This window comes from Vanessa tameamea, chromosome 14 (genome assembly GCF_037043105.1).
Source record: "Vanessa tameamea isolate UH-Manoa-2023 chromosome 14, ilVanTame1 primary haplotype, whole genome shotgun sequence".
Classification (NCBI taxonomy): Eukaryota; Metazoa; Arthropoda; class Insecta; order Lepidoptera; family Nymphalidae; genus Vanessa; species Vanessa tameamea.
Window position 1 is genome coordinate 22,501 of NC_087322.1, and position 26,759 is coordinate 49,259.

Genomic DNA, 26,759 nt, shown 5'->3' on the forward strand with positions numbered 1-26,759 from the left:
CGCCGACCCTGGACGGTCGCCGCGGTTCCTCGCCTCGACCCGGAACCGGTACACTTCCGCGAGCACCTCCGCCTGGAGCTCCCAGGGCGGATCGCCCGCGAGAAGTGTCGCCGCAGCCCACGACACCGTACGGTACCCTCTGACGCCTCTCACCGCTATGACCCTCTGCGGCTTTCGCAGCAGGGCCCGGTTGTCAGCGGTGAGGGCGTCGACCCAGATCGGGGCACCGTACAGCGCCATCGACCTCACTACGCCGGAGTAGAGACGCCGGCATAGCGATCCCGGCCCCCCCACATTCGGAAGGAGGCGGCCGAGCGCGGCGGCGGCGTTGATGAGCCTCGGGCCGAGATGGACAAAATGCTGCCCGAAGCTCCATCGACCGTCCAGGATGAGGCCCAGATACTTCATCTGGGCCTGCACCTTGATCACCGTCCCCTGGACGGTGATACTCGCCCCTCGTGGGGGTCCTTTCCGTGGACCGTGGAAGAGGAGGGCCTCCGTTTTGGATATGGAGACCCTCAAGCCCAGCATTCCCATACGGTCCACGGTGAGAGCCGTTCCGACCTCGGCGAGGCGAGCCGCCTCCCGAAAGTCCCGCCCAGTCGCCGTGACGAGGGTGTCGTCAGCGTAGCACAACACCCCCATCCCGGGAAGGACGGGAGCTCGCAGGAGCCAGTCGAAACCGACGTTCCACAGAATTGGGCCGAGAACCGACCCCTGTGGAACGCCGCAGCCTACCCGACGCCGGACCAGCCTCCCATCGACCCCCGCCCAGAGGATCTCCCTGTCCTGGAGGTACGCCTCCAGCAGCCTCCTGAGATAGGTCGGCACCCCATGGTATCGGAGTGCCTCCCGTATCGTCTCGAAAGGGAGACTGTTGAAGGCGTTCGCCACGTCGAGCGACACCGCCAGGACGACTTTCCCCCGGGCCACCGCTTCCGTCGTCCGAGTCTTCAGGGCGTCCAGGGCGTCGACCGTCGACCGGCCCGCCCTGAACCCGTACTGAGCCTCCGAGAGACCCGGACCGACCTCCTCGAGGTGCTGAACGAGACGGGCTGCGAGGACCTTCTCGAAGAGTTTGCCCGTCTCGTTCAGCAGCACTATTGGCCTGTATGCCGAAGGGGAATCCATCGGCCGACCTTCCTTCGGCAACAGGACCAATTTCCCCTCTTTCCAAGGCTTCGGAAACTGCCCGCTGCACAGACACTCGTCGAACAGCTCCCGAAGCCTTGCACCCAGGAATTCCAGGGCGTCGCACAGAACACGCCCTGGAACCCCGTCCGGACCCGGCGCCGTGTTCTTGGCCCTCAAGCGGCCGAGGGCCATCTCCATCTCCCGCTCCGTGATCAGTGGTGGAGCCACTGCGTCTTCGATCACGGAGCGGGGGGCCATCTGCGGAGGGACATGCTCGCCTGGATGGGGAAAGAGTTCCCCGACCAGGCGCAGGAGGAGTTCCGGCGGCAGCGTCTCAGTGACGGGGGCGCCTTGGGTGCGGAACTTCCCGCGTACACCGCGGTACGGGCGCCCCCACGGGTCTCGATTGAGACCCGCCAGAAGCTCCTCCCTGGCCTTCTCCTTGGCCTTGCTTATCGCCAACTGCAGATCTTTTTTCAGCTGGCGATAAGCGTCCAACATCTGTCCCTCCAGGTCCGTGTCGAGGCCGTTGCGCCTTCGACAGCGGACGTAGGCCCTCCGCGCCCGGCAGCACGTCGCCCGAAGGTCGGCGATTTCGGGCGACCACCAATAGACGTGCCGGCGCGGAACCCTGCGCCGGGTCCGAGGCATGGCCGCATCGCAGACCTCCTTGAGCGAACTGCGCATGCGGCCCGCCAGCTCCTCTGCGCTGGCGCCCTCCGTCCTCCCCGCGGAACCCCACCGCTGCACGATGGCGGCCTCCTTGACCAGCTCTCGATCGACCTGGCCGAGAGACCACCTCGGCAGCGTAGTCGGCACCCTCTGGGGTTCCGCCGGCCTGCGAGAGGTGGAGATCTCGAATCGGATGTACCGGTGATCCGATAGAGTCTCCACCTCTTCCTCCACTCTCCAATCGACCACTCTGCGTGCTACGACAGGGGTGGCGAACGAAACGTCCACCACGGAACCCCCCTGATGTCGCACGCAGGTGTGAACCTGCCCCCTGTTGAGAAGGGACAGGTCGGAGAGCAGGGCCCACACCTGGACGGCCCTCCCTCGCGGATTCGTGGCGGGGTTGCCCCAGGCACGCGACTTCGCGTTTAAGTCGCCGAGAACCATTATCGGTTTCGGCGACTGCCTGGCCACCGCAGCTCTGACTAAGCCGAGATAAGTCTCGAACTCAGCCAGGCTGCGGTTAGGGGAGAAGTACGTACCGACGACGACGTACTCCCCCCACCCCACCACTACGTAGCCCGAGCCCCTCTCGATGAGTGAGAGGGGAGGGCCCGTTCCGCTCCTCGTGAGGACCGCCACGGTGTCGTCCGAGTCCCCCAGCCAGTGAGGTAGGGGAGGGACGAAATAGGGCTCGCAGGCCACCGCCAGGTCTACCTGCCACTCCGCCATGGACTGCAGCAGTAGGTCCTGCGCTCCGGCGGAGTGGTTGACGTTCGTTTGGAGGAAGCTTATTTGTTCTGGCATCCTTGAGTCGAACTAGCTCCCTCCGTAGCCTGGCGGCTTTCCTCGCGCGGGGCGGTCTTGGCTCCTAGAGCCGCCTTACCCTTCGTGATGGGGGGGTTGCAATCCCTCGCCCCCATCAGATGCCCGGAGGGCTTCCCGGCCTCCGCGCAGACCGCGCACCGCATCTTGGCCGTGCATACCGCTGACTTGTGGCCGTCCGAGCCACAGCGGTAGCACAGGCCACCCCTCTCCGCCTTCGACGGGCAGAGCGCCCTCGTGTGGCCAAGGCCCATACATTTGTAGCAGCGCATAGGGCGCTGCTCCACGACGGCCACCTTGGCCGAGCTCCACCCGACGAGGAGGCGACCGGCAGCGGCCAGCTTTTTCGCTGCCGTGAGGGGGCAGGTGACCCGGACCATCCCCATATAGCCGGGTCCGCGCTGCATCACGCCGCACTTCACCGACTCTATGGAGCAGTCGCCTGCGCGCGCGATCGCCGCGGCCAGTTTCTCCGAGGTGACGGAGTCGTCGAGCCCCGTCACCTTCAGGTCGGCCTTCTTAACTGGCCGCACTACGTCCGCGACCCCGTCGAGCGCTGTGCGGAGCTTCTCTGCCAACCTCTCGGCCTGCTCCGCTTGGGCTCTCGGCAATTCGAGAACCCTGGCCCCGGTCGCCGTGCGTCGCACCTTCAGCCCGCCGCTGATCCCTAGGTCCTGGAGCTTGACATTTTGTTCCGCTCTCTCCAGGACCTGCGCGTAGGTGACGCCCTTCCCTACTGCTTCCGGCTGCAACGTGAGAACGATTGCAGCCGATCGAGGGGTAGCCAGTTTCGTCTTGGCTGGCTGGGGCGTTTTCGGCGGTGCTTTAGCAGCAGAAGGGGCGATCTTGCTCCCCTTCTTACCCTTTCTCACCACCGTGGACCAGGACGTCTCCTGGTTCGGTGGCGTTTGGGACGTCGCCGGTGCCGGTGCGCTCGGTGGGCAAGCGGTGGGCGCGGTCTGAGCGGTTCGTGGAGCCGCCTTCCTAGGCCTGGCTGAGGCTCCTCCGTCCTGGCGGGCCGTTGAGGTAGATGGCGGTCGTTCCTGCGACGGCTGCGGTTTATCCGCCGCAGAGGGAGGTCGCTGCATCCTCGCAGGGAGGCGCTCCTCCAGGCCCGCCAGTTGGTCCTTCATCGCCGCGCCGATCGACGTGACGATGAAGTCCTTCAGCTCTTCCATCGAAGGAGCACTTTGCGGGGTGTTGGACGTCTCGTTTGCCGCTACCAACGTGGTACGCATCTCCGCGTACTCACGTCGGTGGGCTTTGATTTCCGCCTTGAGGTTTTCGACCTCTCTGTGCAGGCGGTTGTTGTCCGCCCTGAGCCTCCTGCTCTCGTCAGCCTCCGTCCGAGAGGCGAGGGCCTCGACCACACCCTCTAGAGAGGCCGCTGCGTCTTTCAGCCTCTTGATAAATCCTCCTTTTAAATTGGAGGATTTTAATGCGACCTCTCTGATCTCGGTCGCACACCTTCCAGCCTCCGCGCGGAGCTCCTCGGCATTGAGGTTGGCCGGATCTTTTATCGGTGGGGTCGGCTCTTCGACCACCGGCGCCGCAGCCGGCACCTTTTTGAAGGCTCGACTGCGCAGGGTCCGCTCGAAGGCGAGCTCCCTCTCTTCCTCCTCTTTATTTTTAAGGTCAGCCCTTGCACGGCTGAGCCCGTTCTTCTTGCTGTTGCCGCGGCGGTCGGCAGCGGGTCTCGCCGTATCCGAGCCCGAGTCGGATTCGGCGTCATTTTCAAGCCGGACTGAGGCGTCCGACGCAGTCTCCATGTCGGAGTCCATGTTTTTGTTAGCCTTAAGCAGCCAAAAGAGCGGCTTCCCTCAGGAAGTACGTGGCTGAGGGTGGCTCTAAGGCATCATTTGTGATCCTCAGAGCCCGGGCTATCAGGTCGGCCGATAAAAATTTTTTGTTTAAAAATGGACCCTCTCTGTTCTATATATATATAACAGGGAGGGTGGGTGGGCGCAAATTTTATGTTTTTATTAAATATCTCCGGAACGGAGAGGCCGATCCGGGAGTTTGAGGTGTCGACGGATGCAGGACAGAGGGCCCCACAATCGCGCCGAACAACGGAAAAAGATTGAACAAGAGGTAAGCAGAGAAATTAATGAAAAACGTAAAAATAGACAAAAAGCAGGCAAAACCGGGAGAAATTCGAAGTTTTGTAATATTAAAAAGATGGTAGTAGTGAGAACAAATGAAGTGATTTTAGAACAAATGAAGTGATTTTTTTCAGAATTTTACGGGCGAAACAACTGACAAAAATTTGAAAAAAGTACTTCGAATATTTCGAGTTTCAGATCGCTTAGGTAGGTTTTAAAGAGCGATCCGATTCTTATAACGAATAATCGATGCAAAATAGGAATAAAAATAAAAATTAAAATTTATTACTCCGGAACGGGTAAGCCGATCCGATAGTGAGATACCTCGATGAAAGCAGGACGAAAGGCCCCACAATCGCGCCAAAGAACTTAAAAAGGTAGGACAAAAAATGAGCAAATTAAAAATGAAAATAGAAAAAACAACGAAATAAAGGGCGAAAAAATTTTATGTTTTTATTAAATATCTCCGGAACGGAGAGGCCGATCCGGGAGTTTGAGGTGTCGACGGATGCAGGACAGAGGGCCCCACAATCGCGCCGAACAACGGAAAAAGATTGAACAAGAGGTAAGCAGAGAAATTAATGAAAAACGTAAAAATAGACAAAAAGCAGGCAAAACCGGGAGAAATTCGAAGTTTTGTAATATTAAAAAGATGGTAGTAGTGAGAACAAATGAAGTGATTTTTTTCAGAATTTTACGGGCGAAACAACTGACAAAAATTTGAAAAAAGTACTTCGAATATTTCGAGTTTCAGATCGCTTAGGTAGGTTTTAAAGAGCGATCCGATTCTTATAACGAATAATCGATGCAAAATAGGAATAAAAATAAAAATTAAAATTTATTACTCCGGAACGGGTAAGCCGATCCGATAGTGAGATACCTCGATGAAAGCAGGACGAAAGGCCCCACAATCGCGCCAAAGAACTTAAAAAGGTAGGACAAAAAATGAGCAAATTAAAAATGAAAATAGAAAAAACAACGAAATAAAGGGCGAAAAAATTTTATGTTTTTATTAAATATCTCCGGAACGGAGAGGCCGATCCGGGAGTTTGAGGTGTCGACGGATGCAGGACAGAGGGCCCCACAATCGCGCCGAACAACGGAAAAAGATTGAACAAGAGGTAAGCAGAGAAATTAATGAAAAACGTAAAAATAGACAAAAAGCAGGCAAAACCGGGAGAAATTCGAAGTTTTGTAATATTAAAAAGATGGTAGTAGTGAGAACAAATGAAGTGATTTTTTTCAGAATTTTACGGGCGAAACAACTGACAAAAATTTGAAAAAAGTACTTCGAATATTTCGAGTTTCAGATCGCTTAGGTAGGTTTTAAAGAGCGATCCGATTCTTATAACGAATAATCGATGCAAAATAGGAATAAAAATAAAAATTAAAATTTATTACTCCGGAACGGGTAAGCCGATCCGATAGTGAGATACCTCGATGAAAGCAGGACGAAAGGCCCCACAATCGCGCCAAAGAACTTAAAAAGGTAGGACAAAAAATGAGCAAATTAAAAATGAAAATAGAAAAAACAACGAAATAAAGGGCGAAAAAATTTTATGTTTTTATTAAATATCTCCGGAACGGAGAGGCCGATCCGGGAGTTTGAGGTGTCGACGGATGCAGGACAGAGGGCCCCACAATCGCGCCGAACAACGGAAAAAGATTGAACAAGAGGTAAGCAGAGAAATTAATGAAAAACGTAAAAATAGACAAAAAGCAGGCAAAACCGGGAGAAATTCGAAGTTTTGTAATATTAAAAAGATGGTAGTAGTGAGAACAAATGAAGTGATTTTTTTCAGAATTTTACGGGCGAAACAACTGACAAAAATTTGAAAAAAGTACTTCCAACCTAACCTAACCTAACCTAACCTAACCTAACCTAACCTAACCTAACCTAACCTAACCTAACCTAACCTAACCTAACCTAACCTAACCTAACCTAACCTAACCTAACCTAACCTAACCTAACCTAACCTAACCTAACCTAACCTAACCTAACCTAACCTAACCTAACCTAACCTAACCTAACCTAACCTAACCTAACCTAACCTAACCTAACCTAACCTAACCTAACCTAACCTAACCTAACCTAACCTAACCTAACCTAACCTAACCTAACCTAACCTAACCTAACCTAACCTACCTACCTACCTACCTACCTACCTACCTACCTACCTACCTACCTACCTACCTACCTACCTACCTACCTACCTACCTACCTACCTACCTACCTACCTACCTACCTACCTACCTACCTACCTACCTACCTACCTACCTACCTACCTACCTACCTACCTACCTACCTACCTACCTACCTACCTACCTACCTACCTACCTACCTACCTACCTACCTACCTACCTACCTACCTACCTACCTACCTACCTACCTACCTACCTACCTACCTACCTACCTACCTACCTACCTACCTACCTACCTACCTACCTACCTACCTACCTACCTACCTACCTACCTACCTACCTACCTACCTACCTACCTACCTACCTACCTACCTACCTACCTACCTACCTACCTACCTACCTACCTACCTACCTACCTACCTACCTACCTACCTACCTACCTACCTACCTACCTACCTACCTACCTACCTACCTACCTACCTACCTACCTACCTACCTACCTACCTACCTACCTACCTACCTACCTACCTACCTACCTACCTACCTACCTACCTACCTACCTACCTACCTACCTACCTACCTACCTACCTACCTACCTACCTACCTACCTACCTACCTACCTACCTACCTACCTACCTACCTACCTACCTACCTACCTACCTACCTACCTACCTACCTACCTACCTACCTACCTACCTACCTACCTACCTACCTACCTACCTACCTACCTACCTACCTACCTACCTACCTACCTACCTACCTACCTACCTACCTACCTACCTACCTACCTACCTACCTACCTACCTACCTACCTACCTACCTACCTACCTACCTACCTACCTACCTACCTACCTACCTACCTACCTACCTACCTACCTACCTACCTACCTACCTACCTACCTACCTACCTACCTACCTACCTACCTACCTACCTACCTACCTACCTACCTACCTACCTACCTACCTACCTACCTACCTACCTACCTACCTACCTACCTACCTACCTACCTACCTACCTACCTACCTACCTACCTACCTACCTACCTACCTACCTACCTACCTACCTACCTACCTACCTACCTACCTACCTACCTACCTACCTACCTACCTACCTACCTACCTACCTACCTACCTACCTACCTACCTACCTACCTACCTACCTACCTACCTACCTACCTACCTACCTACCTACCTACCTACCTACCTACCTACCTACCTACCTACCTACCTACCTACCTACCTACCTACCTACCTACCTACCTACCTACCTACCTACCTACCTACCTACCTACCTACCTACCTACCTACCTACCTACCTACCTACCTACCTACCTACCTACCTACCTACCTACCTACCTACCTACCTACCTACCTACCTACCTACCTACCTACCTACCTACCTACCTACCTACCTACCTACCTACCTACCTACCTACCTACCTACCTACCTACCTACCTACCTACCTACCTACCTACCTACCTACCTACCTACCTACCTACCTACCTACCTACCTACCTACCTACCTACCTACCTACCTACCTACCTACCTACCTACCTACCTACCTACCTACCTACCTACCTACCTACCTACCTACCTACCTACCTACCTACCTACCTACCTACCTACCTACCTACCTACCTACCTACCTACCTACCTACCTACCTACCTACCTACCTACCTACCTACCTACCTACCTACCTACCTACCTACCTACCTACCTACCTACCTACCTACCTACCTACCTACCTACCTACCTACCTACCTACCTACCTACCTACCTACCTACCTACCTACCTACCTACCTACCTACCTACCTACCTACCTACCTACCTACCTACCTACCTACCTACCTACCTACCTACCTACCTACCTACCTACCTACCTACCTACCTACCTACCTACCTACCTACCTACCTACCTACCTACCTACCTACCTACCTACCTACCTACCTACCTACCTACCTACCTACCTACCTACCTACCTACCTACCTACCTACCTACCTACCTACCTACCTACCTACCTACCTACCTACCTACCTACCTACCTACCTACCTACCTACCTACCTACCTACCTACCTACCTACCTACCTACCTACCTACCTACCTACCTACCTACCTACCTACCTACCTACCTACCTACCTACCTACTACCTACCTACCTACCTACCTACCTACTACCTACCTACCTACCTACCTACCTACCTACCTACCTACCTACCTACCTACCTACCTACCTACCTACTACCTACCTACCTACCTACCTACCTACCTACCTACCTACCTACCTACCTACCTACCTACCTACCTACCTACCTACCTACCTACCTACCTACCTACCTACCTACCTACCTACCTACCTACCTACCTACCTACCTACCTACCTACCTACCTACCTACCTACCTACCTACCTACCTACCTACCTACCTACCTACCTACCTACCTACCTACCTACCTACCTACCTACCTACCTACCTACCTACCTACCTACCTACCTACCTACCTACCTACCTACCTACCTACCTACCTACCTACCTACCTACCTACCTACCTACCTACCTACCTACCTACCTACCTACCTACCTACCTACCTACCTACCTACCTACCTACCTACCTACCTACCTACCTACCTACCTACCTACCTACCTACCTACCTACCTACCTACCTACCTACCTACCTACCTACCTACCTACCTACCTACCTACCTACCTACCTACCTACCTACCTACCTACCTACCTACCTACCTACCTACCTACCTACCTACCTACCTACCTACCTACCTACCTACCTACCTACCTACCTACCTACCTACCTACCTACCTACCTACCTACCTACCTACCTACCTACCTACCTACCTACCTACCTACCTACCTACCTACCTACCTACCTACCTACCTACCTACCTACCTACCTACCTACCTACCTACCTACCTACCTACCTACCTACCTACCTACCTACCTACCTACCTACCTACCTACCTACCTACCTACCTACCTACCTACCTACCTACCTACCTACCTACCTACCTACCTACCTACCTACCTACCTACCTACCTACCTACCTACCTACCTACCTACCTACCTACCTACCTACCTACCTACCTACCTACCAGAAATAACATTTTATGATCAATATATGAATATTAATAAATATAAATTTGGCTACTTACTTTTCTTACCCGGCTGACTGGGCAAAATAATGTGCTACAGTACATTACAGTAGGACGATCAGCGATCCCTTATACGGTACAAAATTCCTTGGGTTTTTTATACAAATTAATTATTTTTGAGCGAAGTCTCAGTGACGCGGCCTTGGAAATGACGTCACCGCATAAACGTGGCACGACACTAATACGTAATAAATGACGTGCGAGCGACGAGGCGACCATCTTCAGTTGACATAAGATCTAAAATTGAGTATACTCTATTCTAATGGGAATTGGAAAGAACCAAAACAAACCGTATTTTTCAATATCACGTATCAAGTGTTTTGTTGATAAGTCCGCTTTATGATTTACTTCAAACAGTTCTTGATTAATATATCTTCAATTTTAATATAACAATATTTCACTTAACTCCGCAAATCCACTTAAATTTAACATCCAAAGTACGGAAAATAGTTTTTGCCGACATTCAATACGCAATTTTTCGAAGAACGAACAATTAAAATGGAGGCCTCCCTAAGGATGTTCGCTAAACGAATGGAGAATGAATAAATTTATACAGATAAAAAATATATTATTTTAGTTTTAACATACAGCTTAGATTTTTTTTTTTTTAAAATATATATTTATTTAATTGGTATAAATATGGATTATTATATTATATAGAAATATAATATATAAAACGTTTTTATTTTATTATATAGTAAGGTATAGACAAACAAAAAAAAATTTTTATAGATCAGTTTTATGCAAAGCAACACTTAATTTATAGTTTTGAAAATAATACAAGAGTAAGATATTATTCGGAATTATCAAAAGTTTTTTTTCTTCACGACTACGCTGATTGTACTTTCCTTTTGCGGTTTGAAGATTAAGGTAAGATGTTATTTTTTATTATTTTTTTTTTATGAATGCTAAGAAATGTATTTCAAGGTCAACATTGTTTTAGATATTATTGGAATAGAGTATAGTCGGTTGCATGTTACATGAGTTCCTTAATGTTTGTCATTTTCTAGAATTAAATTTTAACTTTATTAACTAATGAGTACTTGTGTATATTTTTTAAATATTTAGGTGAATGATAGATTATAATGTATATATATTTTTTTATAATGTTGAAATGAATTTTGCTAAGTTTTTCGATTTTCTACCCGATGATATATTTCTCATTCCTATAACTTTGTTTTCCGCAATATTCTTCTTACAGTCGGTACCAAACATTTTCGATACCCGAAGCATGTTGTTTAAGTTTTACTTTCCTGAACATATTGTCTTCAACCTACCTGCCCTACCTACTGCCCCGACAATTTTTTACTTCCAATGCGGCGTCGTCAAAATTGTAATATACCAACCAAACATTTTTAGAAAGATATAAAACTACTGCTTTTCATCTCTTTCTTTGAATGGTTAATAGATTTATAATTAAACTAATTTTCATCTGCAACGTACGACATAGGACATAGGATACTTAACAATACCTTGCTATTCTTCGAAATATCTTCGAAAATATTCATTTAAATTAGATGCTGTAAAGGGCCATATAGATATATATTAAATGCACGATGTATTTAAGGTACTCATTTGGATAAGGATTAATGCTGTATTGCTTTTGCAATGTAAGCGCAAACAATGTGTTTATTTACGACATCACTTTAGTAACCTTTTGGTGACAAGACCAGTTTGGTATGCAGGAAATAAGTAAAAGTCGAGAGATGCGCGAATGATGGATTGATTGATTTATTGATTGCTCTCTTTATTTCGAAGCGTTGTATATTTATAGTACTTAGTTAGAAACGTGCGTCATTACAGAATTTGCTGATATATATTTTGATGCGTTGAATGTTTACAAAACGCGTCATTGCAAAACTTGCTGATGTTAATGTAGGTTATCTACAACCTCTAAAATGATTAGTGTTTCTCTATTTGCAAAAAAATTATTGTGCAAAAAAAAAAAAGAAACCGCATCAAAATCCGTTGTGTAATTTTAAAGATCACAGGGACAGACAGCGGTAAGCTACTTTGTTTTATACTATGTAATGCAGAGATTCAATGTTAAAGTAATCCTTCATTTTACTGTACAAGTGTTGCGTAATTTAATTCAATAGTATGGACATACAATAATATGAATTCCTGATGATTTATAGGGACGCCCAATGTTATTTTGAAACTCTCACATATTTTCTTGGATATTGACAATTTGTATAATATTGTGAGATAATTAAAAATAATAGGTAGGAAGCAAAAATAAACACGAATAAAGTAAATTTGACGTTTATTTTCAATAAACAAACATTTATTTGGGTTTTACATTTTTATACGCCTACAAACGGGAGTTCCGGGGAGTCGTTTTTGATTAAACATTCTACATTTGAAAAAAAATCGGTACCAACCTTAGCTTTTTTTTCGTTTTATTAGAACTGAATCCCGGTCACCGATTAATACACAAAACTATAAAAAGTAAACCGGTCAATTATTATCAAGCCCGAATAACTTTACGAAAGAGTCGACCACCACTTTCCAACTCGATCGGAGAACGAATGAACGATGGATAAATGCGCACAACACGCGCAAACGTACAAAGATAAGCATATATGTAGCTCGATATAAAAGATTTTACAATGTTTTCTTATTTGTAAGTAACTTACATAACGTAACGCTGAGTTAGTGAGTTTTTTAGTTTTCTTAAACTATTACATTATAATGATTTCTACATTCTACATACGTAAACTATATATTACAGTATTTATAGTAAAGACATTTGTTTGTATTTCTATTTGTAAACAAATCAGAAAGTAAAAAACCTTTATACAATCCCTCAAAGTGCACACAACTGCGGCATAATACATTGACATATAACATGTTTTTTTAATTTCGAATCAGAGAATAACATTATCTCGCATATGTTTAAAATTTTACTCGTGACTCTTCGGCACATACGAACAGAGGAACACCCGGCCGCCCCTCTCGAGCAGAAAGCACCTCCCGCCGTCGCCCTCGAAGAGCACGGAGCGCACGTCGCCGTCCTGGCCGACGCTCACGGCGGCGCGACTGGGCGGCGCCAGCGTCTGGTTGGCGCGCGCCACGTGCGCCCCCAGCGGCGCGGTGGGGTGCTTCAGGACGTGGTAGACGGCCGACACGGGGCTGCCGAACCGCACCATGGTGTTCCTGATGGCCGCCACGAGCGCGTCGTCCGACAGGCCCTCGGCGAGCGTGACGACTCCGGCCATGTCGTTATCCGTTACTATTTTTAAGGTGACCCTGAACTTCTTTATTAATGTCTGCCCGTCTTTGAATACTTTAGCGCTGGCTTCTTTTCCTGAAATACGATTTTATGAGTCGTAAGTTACGTTTAAAGTATACTAATCCATACTAATATTATAAGTGCCAAAATAACTCTGTCTGTCGCTTTTAATTAAATTTGGTACGGAGTAAGCTTACGCGAGGGATGATGGTTTGTGTGCTACGAAATTTTATATTTTTCGGGCATAGAAAGACGCATTTTCCGCTAGTATAAAGTATTTCTGTACTTAATAACATATCAATGTAATTCGATTACCAAAATCAAAATAACTTTATTCAAGTACGCTTTTACAAGCACTTTTGAATCGTCATTTAACAAACTATATTAAGTGAAGCTACCTCCGGTTCGGAATGTAGATTCGACCGAGAAGAACCAGCAAGAAACTCAGTAGTTACTCTTTTTCAACATTTAAAAATACAGTCATGGTAGTTAAATTCAATTATACATGTATGCAATATATTCTGCCTGGAAGTCAACAAGCATTAACTCCACGCTTTTTTATCATCTTTATCATCTTGTATTGAATAATATGCCTTCTTTACCAATGTATTTTTTACAAATGATTTGAATTTATGAAACGGCAAAGTTAATGTACTTTTTGAAGTCTAACAACACCGAGTGATTTCAATGACCATAAATGACAATAGATTAAAAAAAAAAACAAAATCTAAGACAACTCAAAATATCCTGGATGACATCTTTGCTGCAATTTATAATATCACTGCTAGTTTTCTTCCCAGCATTCGTGAAAGTCAATGCTTAATGATGCCTCCCATAATTCATAATTTAATAATCATTATTTTATTTTGTTCTTCTATCTACTAGCACAACTACTTTACCAAACAAGAGCTTTAAAAACGATAGTTTGAAGATTCTAAAATAATGATTATTTTTTAGGAAACGAACTAAATAGTACGAAACTAGTATTGAATTTATAATGATACTTACGCGTCCAAACCGAGAGTTTTGTATTGCGAGGTGGAATTATCTGTTTCTTTTTTATCTGGTCGTTTATCAAAAGCATCTCATCTTCGACACAAGTAATAGCAAATTCACAATAAGCTACCAACTCACTGATATTTTTTGGTTTCATTTCACAGACAAATTTCATCATATCATCCATGTAGATATCAACCTTATACCGACTTACTTCACTAACAAATGTGTACAGTCTGTCTTTTTCGTGACTCAATAAATCGGCTTGAACTATCCTTCGTAATGCAGGATACTTTTCAACGTACTTTTCAGTGAGTTTAATGCTCTCATTTCTTTGGCAATAGAAACGTAATCTATGATCGCGTACACATATTCGCATCAATTCAGAAGGTAATTGGGAACTGGATACAGAAGGAGATAGGCGACTGATCATTTCAAAGACTTTAAGTCTATCTTCCTTAGGTATAGTATTAAGTTTATAAATGCTAACTTCAAGCTGATTGTTCAAGAATATTACAGCACGACCACTATTAAAAACTTTTGTTACTGGGCAAATTGTAAACATGCCTTGAGCCTGAAGATTCAGCAGCACAGGGACGGATGATGACCATTGACGACTAGCTGCAACATCTATCTGACTCAAATGTTCACCAAGAAAACGCATCATGGGAGGTGACAGTTTCGGTAATTGATCAATTTTAATCGGCGGAGCTCTTCCCAATATGATGTTACCTTCTCTAAGAATAGCATTAGTGCCACTAGGAGCATTTGTTTGAGTTGATTTTTGCAACATGTTTAAAACTAGTTCAATAGTTTCACTTGGGGTCCACCCGTTATGATTCGATATTCGTTTTAGACCGGTTATTAAATGGATGTCGTCCCTAACATAATTTCTTATACTGTTAAAAGCCTCTATCTGATCTGGACTGAGCGTGGCAACAGTATCGTAATATTTCATGCCATCAATTAATATCTGAGAGTAATCTTTTGCTGATATATTAGAGGCCATTGCTGCATGAAATTTTTTTAAAAGCTGACCATCATTTTGTACACGGTTTCTTATAGCAGCCAATTCAGCTGCCTGCTCTGGACTTAAATCTTTACTTAGATGAGAAAATGCATAATTTTCCGATTCCTTTATTTAAAAACACCCTTTGTCCAGAATGCAATCGAAGCTCCGTGCATAAGTATATCAACTGCAGATAAGTCTTTATGGTTGTTAATCATAAAAATAGTTGTATTCAGAATTGCAATACCACTTACAGCTACATTTGTTCCATTAGCAATATCAGCAACCATTCGGAAAGCATCGGATATATTTCGGCCACGCGCTGCTAAAGATGTTAATCGCATTGATGCTCACATAGCGCCAAAACTTGTTAAGTTGGCTGCGATGCCCAACCATAGCATTCGCGATTCTGAATTTGTAAAAGGATTAACATTTTCTCCGTGTATCGCTTTCTCCGCTAATTGATACCCAGCTCTCGTAGTACCATATCCCGCTGTCACCAACGCGGTCCCAACTAATGGAGCTGCCAAACCACCCGTTACAAACATTAAAGCTGCACTGGATCCCAGTCCTGCAACTGCAGCAACTGTATCAAGACCTCTAGCGGTCTTTGCTTCTATCCTTGAACAAGGGGTGTTAGCAACGTATACATTGGCTTTCTTACTTCCCGAAAGGGGTGCCAATATTAGTTTATATGGGTAAGCCATTTTGCCTGGGGGTAATTTATTAAATTCAAACCAATCGGAAAATGAACCATAACATCTCCCGATATTGTCAATATAGTAATTTTTTGAATCTTTATATCTCTTTACTCTAAACAAAGGAACTTCGTATAATTTACTTTCATGGTATATTTCAATAGGTAGTACCGTAACAAATTTTTTATCGTCTCCGCCACAATAAGATCTAATTTGGTCAGCTACTACATCAATGGCTTCACGAGGTTTGCCTTCATAAAAAACCAACTCACCTCTTAAAGCTTTTTCTAATTCACTCTTTGTCCACGTTTCTGGGTCACTTGTTGGTAAGCCCATAGCTATACCTATTGTATTCAATAAATCTGGACCTCCAATAAGTTTTTTTTTTTTTTTTATTTACTTTACAACATCTACGGGCTCACAGTTGCCCGTACCTTTTTTTACATTTTATTTTTATAAATTGTGGCGTTATTTTATATTTTTACTGAACATCAGCAAATCTTCGCTGGACTTCGACCTTGTCGTCTTCTTGGAAGACGTGGCCCACACAGACATTTTTTTTTTTTTTTTGTTTTTTTTCAATTTAACATAATATATAAATAGTCCATAATAAATAATATATGATAATATATAATATATAATAATACTGTATATGGTTATTTTTTTTTTTTTTTATTATTATTATTTTTTTTTTAGTCCTAATTACTACAATCCAGCGGGCCCTGCTCCGTGCTCGATCAGAGAGAGCACAGCCTCGGCGACTCTGATGTCGCGTTTATGTATAGATGTTTTAAGGCTGTGCTCTAGGATGGTCTTTTCTGAAACACCCGCCGCTCGGCCGATGATTCTGCCGAAAGTTTCGTTGATGTTTTCGCAAATCCATAGTTAATATCATAGATTAATCAAGCTCGACCAATGATATCGCGTCAATTTGTTGTCAAAAGTTATTTACTTGGATTTACTCCAAACATAAAGGAATAGAGTATACATATCCAGCAATGGGAATAAATCTTAAATCTAAAGTTTGTATAAATATACGCTTCGATTTGAATCTGGTATAGTCATTTGGCACAGATTATATAAAAATTATAGTATATCGCGTACTATATAATTTAATAAAAACTATTTTGCAAAATGTAGTTAGAGTTACTGTTATACCCAAGCCATATTTATTTATTATTGAAAAGAAATACAGTTTCTGGATTTGACTATACGAAATTTAAAAAAAAATCTAAATTAAATGAAGATTGTCTAAGCTAACGTGCAATTCCTGGAATCAAGTGCGGTTTTTTTTGTTATAAACATAAGCAAAGAAAAGCTTAAGTCAAGTTATTTTTTTATAGTATGTTAAAATGTAATAATATTTTTTTTTACTAATTGAGCTACGTATGGATTTCATAAATATTTTATGCAGTTATCTTGTTATTATTATGACGCCTCACATGAATTACAAACACAAGTAATAAATTAGAAATAGTGATACGATCAGTTTTAATAATTGTGTAACCGAATTCGGAAAATTTTGATGTTTGGATATATTTTGCTTAAAACTCAAAATAAGATAAATTAATACACGTGTACGATAAATGATAATAGCCATCTTTGAGTTGACTAACAAAATAAGATAGTGCTGTCTCCGTCCCCCATCTCTTATCTCGTTTAACGTCATCAGTCACTTACTAGTTAGTAGTTACTATTTACTAGTCAGTAGTCACTCACTACTCACGATTTTAGCTATCAATTAACACAGTATATTACCCTATATTTTTAACCCCTTGTAATTATTAACACTCGAAAGCCATATAAATTCAACTAATTTGTTATTAAATATGGCAAAGTCAGTGGAGCTCTCAAGTTTCGATAATTTAGTTGCTAATTCTTTAACAGAATCGGAATTGGAGGAATTTAACAGAATTTATTACGGGCGAAAAGATCATCGGTTTGTCCAAATAAATAAATCTAATATTGAATTTGCAAAACATAATAATTTTGATATTGCAGCCTATGATTTTCCCGCACAAAAGGAAGAAACCAGACGACCGCGCATTGTAAAAGTGGGTATTATACAACACTCAATAGCTATTTCTACTGATAAACCAATCGTAGAACAAAGACAGAGTATTTTCGACAAAATTCGAAACATAATTATCGCTGCTGCCAATGAAGGTGTTAACATCATATGTTTACAAGAAGCTTGGAGTATGCCTTTTGCCTTTTGTACTAGAGAAAAACAACCATGGTGTGAATTTGCAGAGTCTGCTATAGATGGACCCAGTGTTCAATTTCTTAAGGAATTTTCTGCAAAATATGGTATGGTTATAATCTCACCTATTTTAGAAAGAGACAAAATTCATGGTGACACAATATGGAATACAGCTGTTGTTATAAATGAATTTGGTGAAGTAATGGGCAAGCATCGGAAAAACCATATCCCAAGAGTGGGTGATTTCAATGAATCCACTTACTATTTCGAAGGAAATACAGGTCATCCTGTATTTGAAACAAAATTTGGTAAAATAGCTATAAACATTTGTTATGGAAGACACCATCCTTTAAATTGGTTAATGTTTGGAGTTAATGGAGCAGAGATAGTGTTCAACCCATCTGCTACTGTTTCTGGACTGAGTGAACATTTGTGGTCTGTAGAAGCTCGTAATGCTGCAATTGCAAATAGCTATTACACATGCTCAATTAATAGAGTCGGAACAGAAAAATTCCCTAATGAATTTACTTCAGGTGATGGACTACCTGCTCATAAGGAATTTGGTCATTTCTATGGATCAAGTTATGTCACTGCTCCTGATGGTTGCAGGACACCGGGGTTATCGAGAAACAAAGATGGTTTACTTATAACACAGTTGGATTTGAACAAATGTCGCCAAATTAAAGATAAATGGGGCTTTACAATGACACAAAGGTTAGATTTATATGCTGAGAGTCTTAAAAAAGCTGTGCAACCAGAATATGAATGTCAAGTCATTAAAAAAAAATGAATCAAATTGTGCAAATTTGATAATTTTTTTTTCGAAGGCAACTTGTTACATTAAAAAAAAAAATATTTTTTTTTTAATTCTATTGTTACCAAAATAATTTGTTTATACTGTTTTTTTTTATTATACAATTTACTATGCAATATATATTTTAATTGGTTTTTACCAAATATTACCCTGCTGGAGGAAATATTAAATTACCTTGTAAATATTACTTTAATACTCAATTAAATTAATTTATTTCTTGTTCTTTAAACACTCATAACTTGTTGAGAAGAGAACAGCCTAGTATCACAATATTAACTGAATATCAATAGAAAGGCAATATGATGTCATGTAAATTATTTTTATTGAAATTAAAAGTTAATAAATTATATTTATTTATCAATTTGTTATAATTTAAAGGTGGAGAAATAAAACAACATTTTTAAAAACATTGTGTACCAATGAGAATAATACAGAAGTGAGCTATACATAAATATAGTTTATTATAGGGTACATCCAGAATTTCAATTTAGTTGTTCCTGCAACTGAACAGTAAAATAATCATTGTTCATTTTTTTTTAATTTAACAATGTTTGATCACAATCCTAAAACTCATAATAAAAATTAGAAGAAATTGTGCCCGAAAATAATAAACAATACACTCTTATTTACTTAATATAAACAATTAAATATGTATATTGATGAGTATATTACAAATTGGAACTGAGCTCTATTGGTAATAAAGCAACAAAATCTAAATACAAAACTGTACACCTGCTTTTCTGATAAATAAAAATAAATTCACATCAGCACCAGATTTACAGCTGAAATAAACATTTGAAATTTACAATATATAAAAGCTATATGAAAGGGAAATAACTGACTGTACCCTGGATCTTCAATCATAAAATTGATTATCACTAAGCACTAACAATCTATGCAGTCTTTGCACGCATGGCTGCTCTCTTTCCTGTGACAGCCTGGAAACCAGACTTGATACTGGCTACAGAGCAGCGGGAACCACAAGTTTCACACTGAAGGAAGAACAATCGGGTATCTTTTTGTAAAATAGTATCTGGAGAACGACATGTATGACATGTAACATATTCCTTTATATATCGACGCAAAACATTTTCTATTTGTTTCTGCTGGAAACGCCCTTTAATAATAAGTTGACTATTACCATCGACAGACCCACTAGTTCCCAATTCGGCGAGTAAAAAGTCTAGTAAATGTTTAGGCTGACGGTGAAGAGTTTTGCAGATTTCTGTAAAATTTGCAAATGAGGTTTTTTTTGTACCAATTCTCACTACTTGAGGAGGCCTCATAATGAATTTTTGTTTCTTGCCAGATACCATACTAGGGTTCTTTTCTCTCATAATATCAAATACACGTTCAAGTAGTTCGTCATACGTATAATCCCTGTCGCCGCCGACCCAATCGCCGTGCATATCGTCCTCTTTCTCTTGATCATCTCCCTTCACATCGTCCTCAATTACAAGCTCATCAATGTTTTTCTTCTTTTTCTTTTTCTTAGTTTTAGAGAAATCTATATCCAGATCTAAATCGTCAATAACTTTTTCCCCATGAGGCTCAGCTTCTTCGGCGGGAGGCTTTTCGTCTTTAGTCTCAGGGAGAGCACTTTCTATCTCTTCCAGATTAAAAAAGGTCTTCTTTTTCTTTTTCTTCTTTTTGCCAAAATTATCTAAGTCGAGGTTGTCATCCTCGGGCACGTCGACGTCACCGGACTCCGCAGGTGCTTCGATACTCGTGGTCTCATTTTGCTCACCAGCAAGCGTAGAATCTATATCAAAACCAGTCTTCTTCTTCTTTTTCTTCTTTAAAGACGGATCAAAAATCATATCGTCATCCATGATTAACTTTTAAATCAGTTACTGATTAATTTTAAGATCAACTTGGTTAAATGGTTAGAGTGCAGAATGGAGAAATTTGGCATGCAGCACAGAGTATACAAAATACAATTATGATGCCAGTGTTGACATTCAACTAAAGGCTTTGTTCCCTGGTTGTATACGACAGAGAAATGATGTTGTTTAAAACAGTCTACCGTTTTTGACATCAAATTATAAAAGACAATCGTGGAATTAACTACCGTTTTAACAAAAATATTGATATATAATATTCATGGCTAAGTAGCTAATAGTCTTAAAAAAAAAGGAAAAATTACAGTTCCTTTTATATACTTTGCTTTACAATAAAACAAACATTATATCGGAAATCAATCACTTAAAACCTTAAAAAAATTATATAAATAATATTGATACAAAAATATGTATATTTAAAGTCATACGATAACATGTAGACAATTGTGTGTATTTTTAACTTATTTAAAAAAAAAAAAACAATTTCCATCAAACAGCATTGCTCAAAGTTATATCCAATTTTAAAAGAAAAATAGTTGATCAAATTTTCTTGAATTATTGCACGAACAATTATATGACAACACTCTGAAAGAACGTGTAAAATTAAAGTGCAATATAATATGTATTTGTAAAGTTTCAAAATATTGCATCAGTCCACATTTTTTCACATTAATAACACCACGAAGTAAGATGTAAATATTATGTAATGCTAATAGGGGTAAATGCACATTAATATGAGTAATACCTGATGAATAATAATTAATTTAAGTGAAGGAGTGACTTAATTGTATTTATGTAAAATTTATTGCATACCTAAATTTAATATCATAATGTTGCAAGATAGCATCAGCATGCCTTATACACCCAAAACTTTAACTTTCTTTATATAAATTTACTATTCCTTTCTAAGCTTATATCAGTATATTTTAATACAATATTTAATGTGTTGTGTATCAAAATAAGATAAATAGCAATAAATTTTAATAAAGATTAATTTATTACTTATTACGATTAAATATAAGTTTATCATTGAGATAGATGGTGAAATTAGAAATATATAAATTTCTAATATAATATATATATATATATATATATATATATATATATATATTAATAATAATAATTTTATTACAAAATTATTATTTCAGATCTATATATATTTACATAAGAGTAATATTTATATAAGGAAGGCCTTGATTATACAATTATAAAAATTATACAAATTTGTTTCATCATGATCATATCATCATAATCAGCCTGTACTAGTCCACTGCTGGACATAGGCCTCCCCCAAGGCACGCCACTGAGCCCGATCTTCGGCCCTTCTCATCCACCATAAATTTGATTACTCACTACCAAGTACCAACTTATGTAAACTTATCGTCGCCGCTCAATTGACCAAAGACAGCTGTCAAATAAAGGAAAATATTAATTCCGTGATTTATTAAATACTTGGATAAACTATTTGTTAGTCACAAAATAGGAAAAATTGAATTTAAAAATTACTTTCATAATTTGGTTATTAAACAACGTCAATATTTATGCAGTACAGTTTTGCAAGTTGCCACCCTTTACCCAATACCAATACCCATTGGCCATTATTGACATGACATTTAGGCAGCGATGCCAATGTGTAGAGAATTCCCCGAATTGCGGGGAATCGCAAGTGGATCGGGGATTGGTGTGGGGATTGTCACTATGCAGGGAAAACGAGGGGAATTTTATACTTATATTATACCAAAACAACAGGTAATTGATTCTTTAGCCGTTCATTTGTTAGTACGAAAATTGAAATTTTAGTCGATTATTAGTTAGCATTATACCGGAAACATTCGTAGCAGCCCAGAATTTAGATGATGAATGGTGAGCTGACGCTATGCTGGATTTCACTGAGCACGGGCTTGATGTGGACAACGATGCTGAATGCTACTGGAGAAAAGTATTCTCTTTTAAAAACACCGTAGGACAAAATTTGTTTCCAAATTTGAAGAAAGTGATCTAGTTTTTACTCGTGCTTCCATTCGCTAATGCATCAGTCGAGAGGAAGTTCAGTTTTTTTTTTACATTAGCATCCTTTAAATTTCCCACTGCTTGGCTAAGGCCTCTTCTCCCTTTGGGGAGATGGTTTTGGAGCATATTCCACCACGCTGCTCTAATGCGGGTTGGTGGCATGTGGCAGAATTTCGTTGAAATTAGACATATGCAGGTTTCCTCACGATGTTTTCCTTCACCGCCGAGCCTGAGATTAATTATAAACACAAATTAAGCACATGAAAATTCAGTGGTGCCTGCCTGGGTTTGAACCCGAAATGAGTTATTTAAAAAATATTAAAACATTAAATTGAAACAGACTACACACAGACATGATAGTTTCCTTAATGACTAGTAGAGACGCAATAAAAAAACAGGGTGGTATTCAAATTTATACCGAAAATAATGTTAAATTGTAAGATATGGCAAAAACCTTAATAAAAACAAATAAAACATAAAAAAGCCTTAATAAAAACAAATAAAACATAAAAAAGCCTTAATAAAAACAAATAAAACATAAAACTGCATGATTTTTTTCCTTTATTTCTGTGTGGGGAATTTGTGGGGAATTGGGTTGTTTTTTTCCCCGAATTTGGGGAATTTCGCTTTGATTTTTGGGGCATTAGGTGAATAGGTATTGGCAACCCTGCATTTAGGTAACCTCACATTTGTTTCTAATATTAATTTGTAAAAATTGTTATTAAATTAAAATTGACAATCATATGGTTTTATTATTTAGTAAAAATGCGTTTGCTTCGTATAAATGGAACATTTCCTAAATTAAGAAAACTCATATGTAGAAGATATGCTCAAGCTATACAAGCAGAGGAGAATGAATATACTGAAACTCCAGTGTATCCTCCAATATTAGACATGAGCTTACAGGCTAGAAAATTACGAGAAAGAGAGACAATCCATAAAAAGATAGAAAATATTAATACAGTTGAAGAAAAACAAATTGCTTTAAATATGCCTCGATATTACGGCTGGCAGTGCGTTATTTTACACGACGATAAAGTACCCTACAACGCATTACCTTTGGTTCAGCATTATACCAGAACGAGTTTCAAGAATATAGACAAACTTCCTGATATATATACGCAATCGTCATCAGTAGCAGACAGTGTGGTGCAAGAAATAAAACCATATATTGAAGAATGCATAGCCATAGAAAATGAGGGGGTGGAGTGAGTGCTACAACTGTTCTTGTATTATTTTTAATTCCTTCTTAATTTATTTGTTACCTAAAAATACTATAATAATGAAGGGGATTTCTATGCCCTTTGTTTTAGACCTCATCAATTTAAAACAAATATGTGTTCGCATTACAAAGATTTTTCATAGAAAAAGTTATCAATTTTGACCAAATTTTGTAATATAAAGCATAAGCCATAAATAAAACTTTCAAGGGTATAAGTTAAAGTCATTCATAGATTTAGGGTTCTTATGAAAGTCTATTGCAATCAAAGATTCTGAATTTAATTTTTTTTATTTGTGTCTTGTATTTTAAATGTTAAAATATGTATTTTGTATTTTGATGCTGCTCCACCCATATCGCCTTATAATTAGGCAAAGCTTTCGATAGAATACTTTTTATTGTAATTATCATTTTGAGTTAAATATATGTTGATTAATAAAAATATATTTATAGGCATAATATTGTGACAAGTGTTCATAAACCAGAACAACAACAAATTGAAAATGCAAAGACAAGAAATATTGTTAAACAAATAAACAGAATCATATCAAACAATTTGACTGATAAGGTGTCGCACATTCTATCGTCACAGGTCAGTCTTGTTTTTATGTTCCTCATTGATGAATTATACTCAACATTTTTTTAAAAAGTTTAGTAGCTCATAAATTATGTCTAGAATTCATATTTAATATTTATAGGTTGATTATGATCCTCGTCATGAAGCATTCTGGTTCATTGGTGGTGTCGATGTCCCAAATAATGTAGTTAATTGGAGGAAAAAATTTAAATGGCTAAAAGATAGAGCACATGAACCTCTTGACAGGCCTGTACAATACTTAGGTAAGAAAATAAATAATCATTAAATCATATCACAGATAAATTAATCTCTAATCATCAAAATAAAAAAAAAAATTTCAACTTCTTGGCATTCAAAGTCTTGACTACACACTCTATATTCTACACTTTTCCTATGGTTGGGGGTGCATTGACCATGTCTGAAATGGTTTATATATCTTGCAGGACTGATGTATATGGATTTGGGGCTTATTTTTTATCAGGAAGTTCATTTGCCAGTTTGACTACATAATTCAAATGAAAAAAAATCAATTTCCCATGCAAGGCTTATTGGTCAAAAGGACCAAAGGAGCCTATAATCTCGCAGTTTTATATAGCCAATTTAAAAATGTTAACAAGAATAAAAATTATAATTTTCCATTATCAATAACCATGTTTTAGGCTCTCCATTGTTAACAATAAGGAATCAGCTACCTCTGAAGCCAGTAATACCGTATAGTGAAGCAGAAAATCCAGAATTTAAAGTGCCTGTATATTCCTGCGTGCCAGAAACTGTAGGATATTATTCAAATTATCGACATGGTACTAATATTCCAGGTAAAAAATAAATAATACATTTTATAAAATTTATTTAATGTTATATTAGGGTCATTTTTGAATTTTATAACATTTTAATTAGTTTTAGGATTCATTTGTTATTCTTGTAAATTATATACACACAGCATACACAGTAGTCCCTAGCTTGTTGAACAAATTCAATAAACAGTTAGTAATATAATTAAATATATTTTTTAGGTTTTTGGCCAGGTGATTTTGATGAATTTGGTATGCTATCATATCACGGCCGGGGTCACCTTCTAGACAGAAGTGAATCATATGGTGCAGAAGACAACTTGGAAGCACTCCATTGTCAAGCTATTAAAGCTAGTTTCGGATGGCTCTTAGCTCAAGCCAATTATAAAGGTTTTACAACATACAATGACCTGACATATCCTTTAGTAACACAGACTGTCATAACCAATGGTCATCTAATGTCTTTTTATGTCTATCAGTTAAATACCATTACCATGCACAGCGATAAGGTTGACAATAACCCAAAATATAACATATGTTTTGGTACAAAGCCATTGGCATTATATGATTCTATTGAAAATGGTAAAGTAAAAGGCTTGAATGAAGATGTATTGAAAATGTTAGTACAATTTTATTTAAATGCCCCAGAAGAAAGAGACCATGAGATGGCGCCCTTTCTAGGCAAGGAGGAGCAAATAATCGCTGATATTGAAGATGACAACAGGCGCTGTTGGTTAGAATCGACGTACAAACATATTGTTTCAAACAGACCTAAACATCTATTGCCACCGGAACTTTATCTCTGGGAAAAGATATACAAGATTAAATTTAATACTCGATTTTTCGAAGCCAAGAGAAAACCATTTGAATTTGACATTAATCCATTCAACAGGCGGCTCGATGATCATTTACCCCCCTATATTCCGAAAGTGTTAAGGCCTTATCCGAGAAGCAAAAAGAAGTTTGAAACAACTTACTACCCAAAAGTCTAAGTTAAATAATGTAATACTTAACATCATTAATAAATTATAGTCATAGTCATATAAAAAATGTTTTTCTGTCAATTGATCTTCTTTAATGGTCTCATTATCAGTTAATTACCAATAATGATAATATTTATTAATAAAAAATATTTATAAAATATAATTGTAAAAAAATGAACAATTACATGGTAGATCCAGGACAATACAGGGTTCACGGTAGAATCGCAAAGCGTTGCTGTGGCGCCCGTCGAAGAGACGGAGAGGATACCGCTGGTTTTTTAGTGGGTGTTCCGGGGTGCACCCCACTTCCTCTAGAACTTTTTTCCAGTGA

General features: G+C 40.5%; 6 protein-coding genes across 6 annotated transcripts in view; 2 read left to right on the forward strand and 4 right to left on the reverse strand.

The window, feature by feature from the left end:
- Positions 1 to 2,538, reverse strand: part of LOC135193635 (uncharacterized) — a 4,935-nt gene extending 2,397 nt beyond the window's left edge. The window contains exon 1 of the mRNA XM_064217002.1: positions 2,006 to 2,538. Coding sequence (XP_064073072.1) covers positions 2,006 to 2,538 — 533 coding nt within the window. The remainder of the gene's footprint in view (positions 1 to 2,005) is intronic.
- A 59-nt stretch (positions 2,539 to 2,597) lies between these two features.
- On the reverse strand, positions 2,598 to 4,412 carry LOC113391918 (uncharacterized). Its single transcript, XM_026628046.2, has one exon. It carries the CDS (start codon positions 4,410 to 4,412, stop codon positions 2,598 to 2,600), a length of 1,815 nt encoding a protein of 604 aa, XP_026483831.2.
- Positions 4,413 to 12,340: 7,928 nt separating this feature from the next.
- On the reverse strand, positions 12,341 to 15,416 carry LOC113391483 (uncharacterized). The gene is made up of 2 exons (XM_026627453.2): positions 14,296 to 15,416; positions 12,341 to 13,362 (listed from the first exon to the last, which is right to left on the reverse strand). The coding sequence occupies exons 1-2, from the start codon at positions 15,290 to 15,292 to the stop codon at positions 12,959 to 12,961; spliced, it is 1,401 nt and encodes a 466-aa protein (XP_026483238.2). The 5' UTR covers positions 15,293 to 15,416; the 3' UTR covers positions 12,341 to 12,958.
- Positions 15,417 to 17,712: 2,296 nt separating this feature from the next.
- On the forward strand, positions 17,713 to 18,989 carry LOC113398635 (beta-ureidopropionase-like). The gene has a single exon (XM_026637484.2). The coding sequence runs from the start codon at positions 17,820 to 17,822 to the stop codon at positions 18,981 to 18,983; it is 1,164 nt and encodes a 387-aa protein (XP_026493269.1). The 5' UTR covers positions 17,713 to 17,819; the 3' UTR covers positions 18,984 to 18,989.
- A 415-nt stretch (positions 18,990 to 19,404) lies between these two features.
- On the reverse strand, positions 19,405 to 20,951 carry LOC113398637 (eukaryotic translation initiation factor 2 subunit 2). Its single transcript, XM_026637485.2, has one exon. The coding sequence runs from the start codon at positions 20,837 to 20,839 to the stop codon at positions 19,901 to 19,903; it is 939 nt and encodes a 312-aa protein (XP_026493270.1). The 5' UTR covers positions 20,840 to 20,951; the 3' UTR covers positions 19,405 to 19,900.
- A 1,469-nt stretch (positions 20,952 to 22,420) lies between these two features.
- LOC113398633 (large ribosomal subunit protein mL65) lies at positions 22,421 to 26,495 on the forward strand. Its single transcript, XM_026637482.2, has 6 exons — positions 22,421 to 22,465; positions 23,536 to 24,066; positions 24,531 to 24,669; positions 24,776 to 24,917; positions 25,314 to 25,469; positions 25,668 to 26,495. Exons 2-6 carry the CDS (start codon positions 23,624 to 23,626, stop codon positions 26,435 to 26,437), a joined length of 1,650 nt encoding a protein of 549 aa, XP_026493267.2. The 5' UTR covers positions 22,421 to 22,465; positions 23,536 to 23,623; the 3' UTR covers positions 26,438 to 26,495.
- The last annotated feature ends 264 nt before the right edge of the window (positions 26,496 to 26,759 follow it).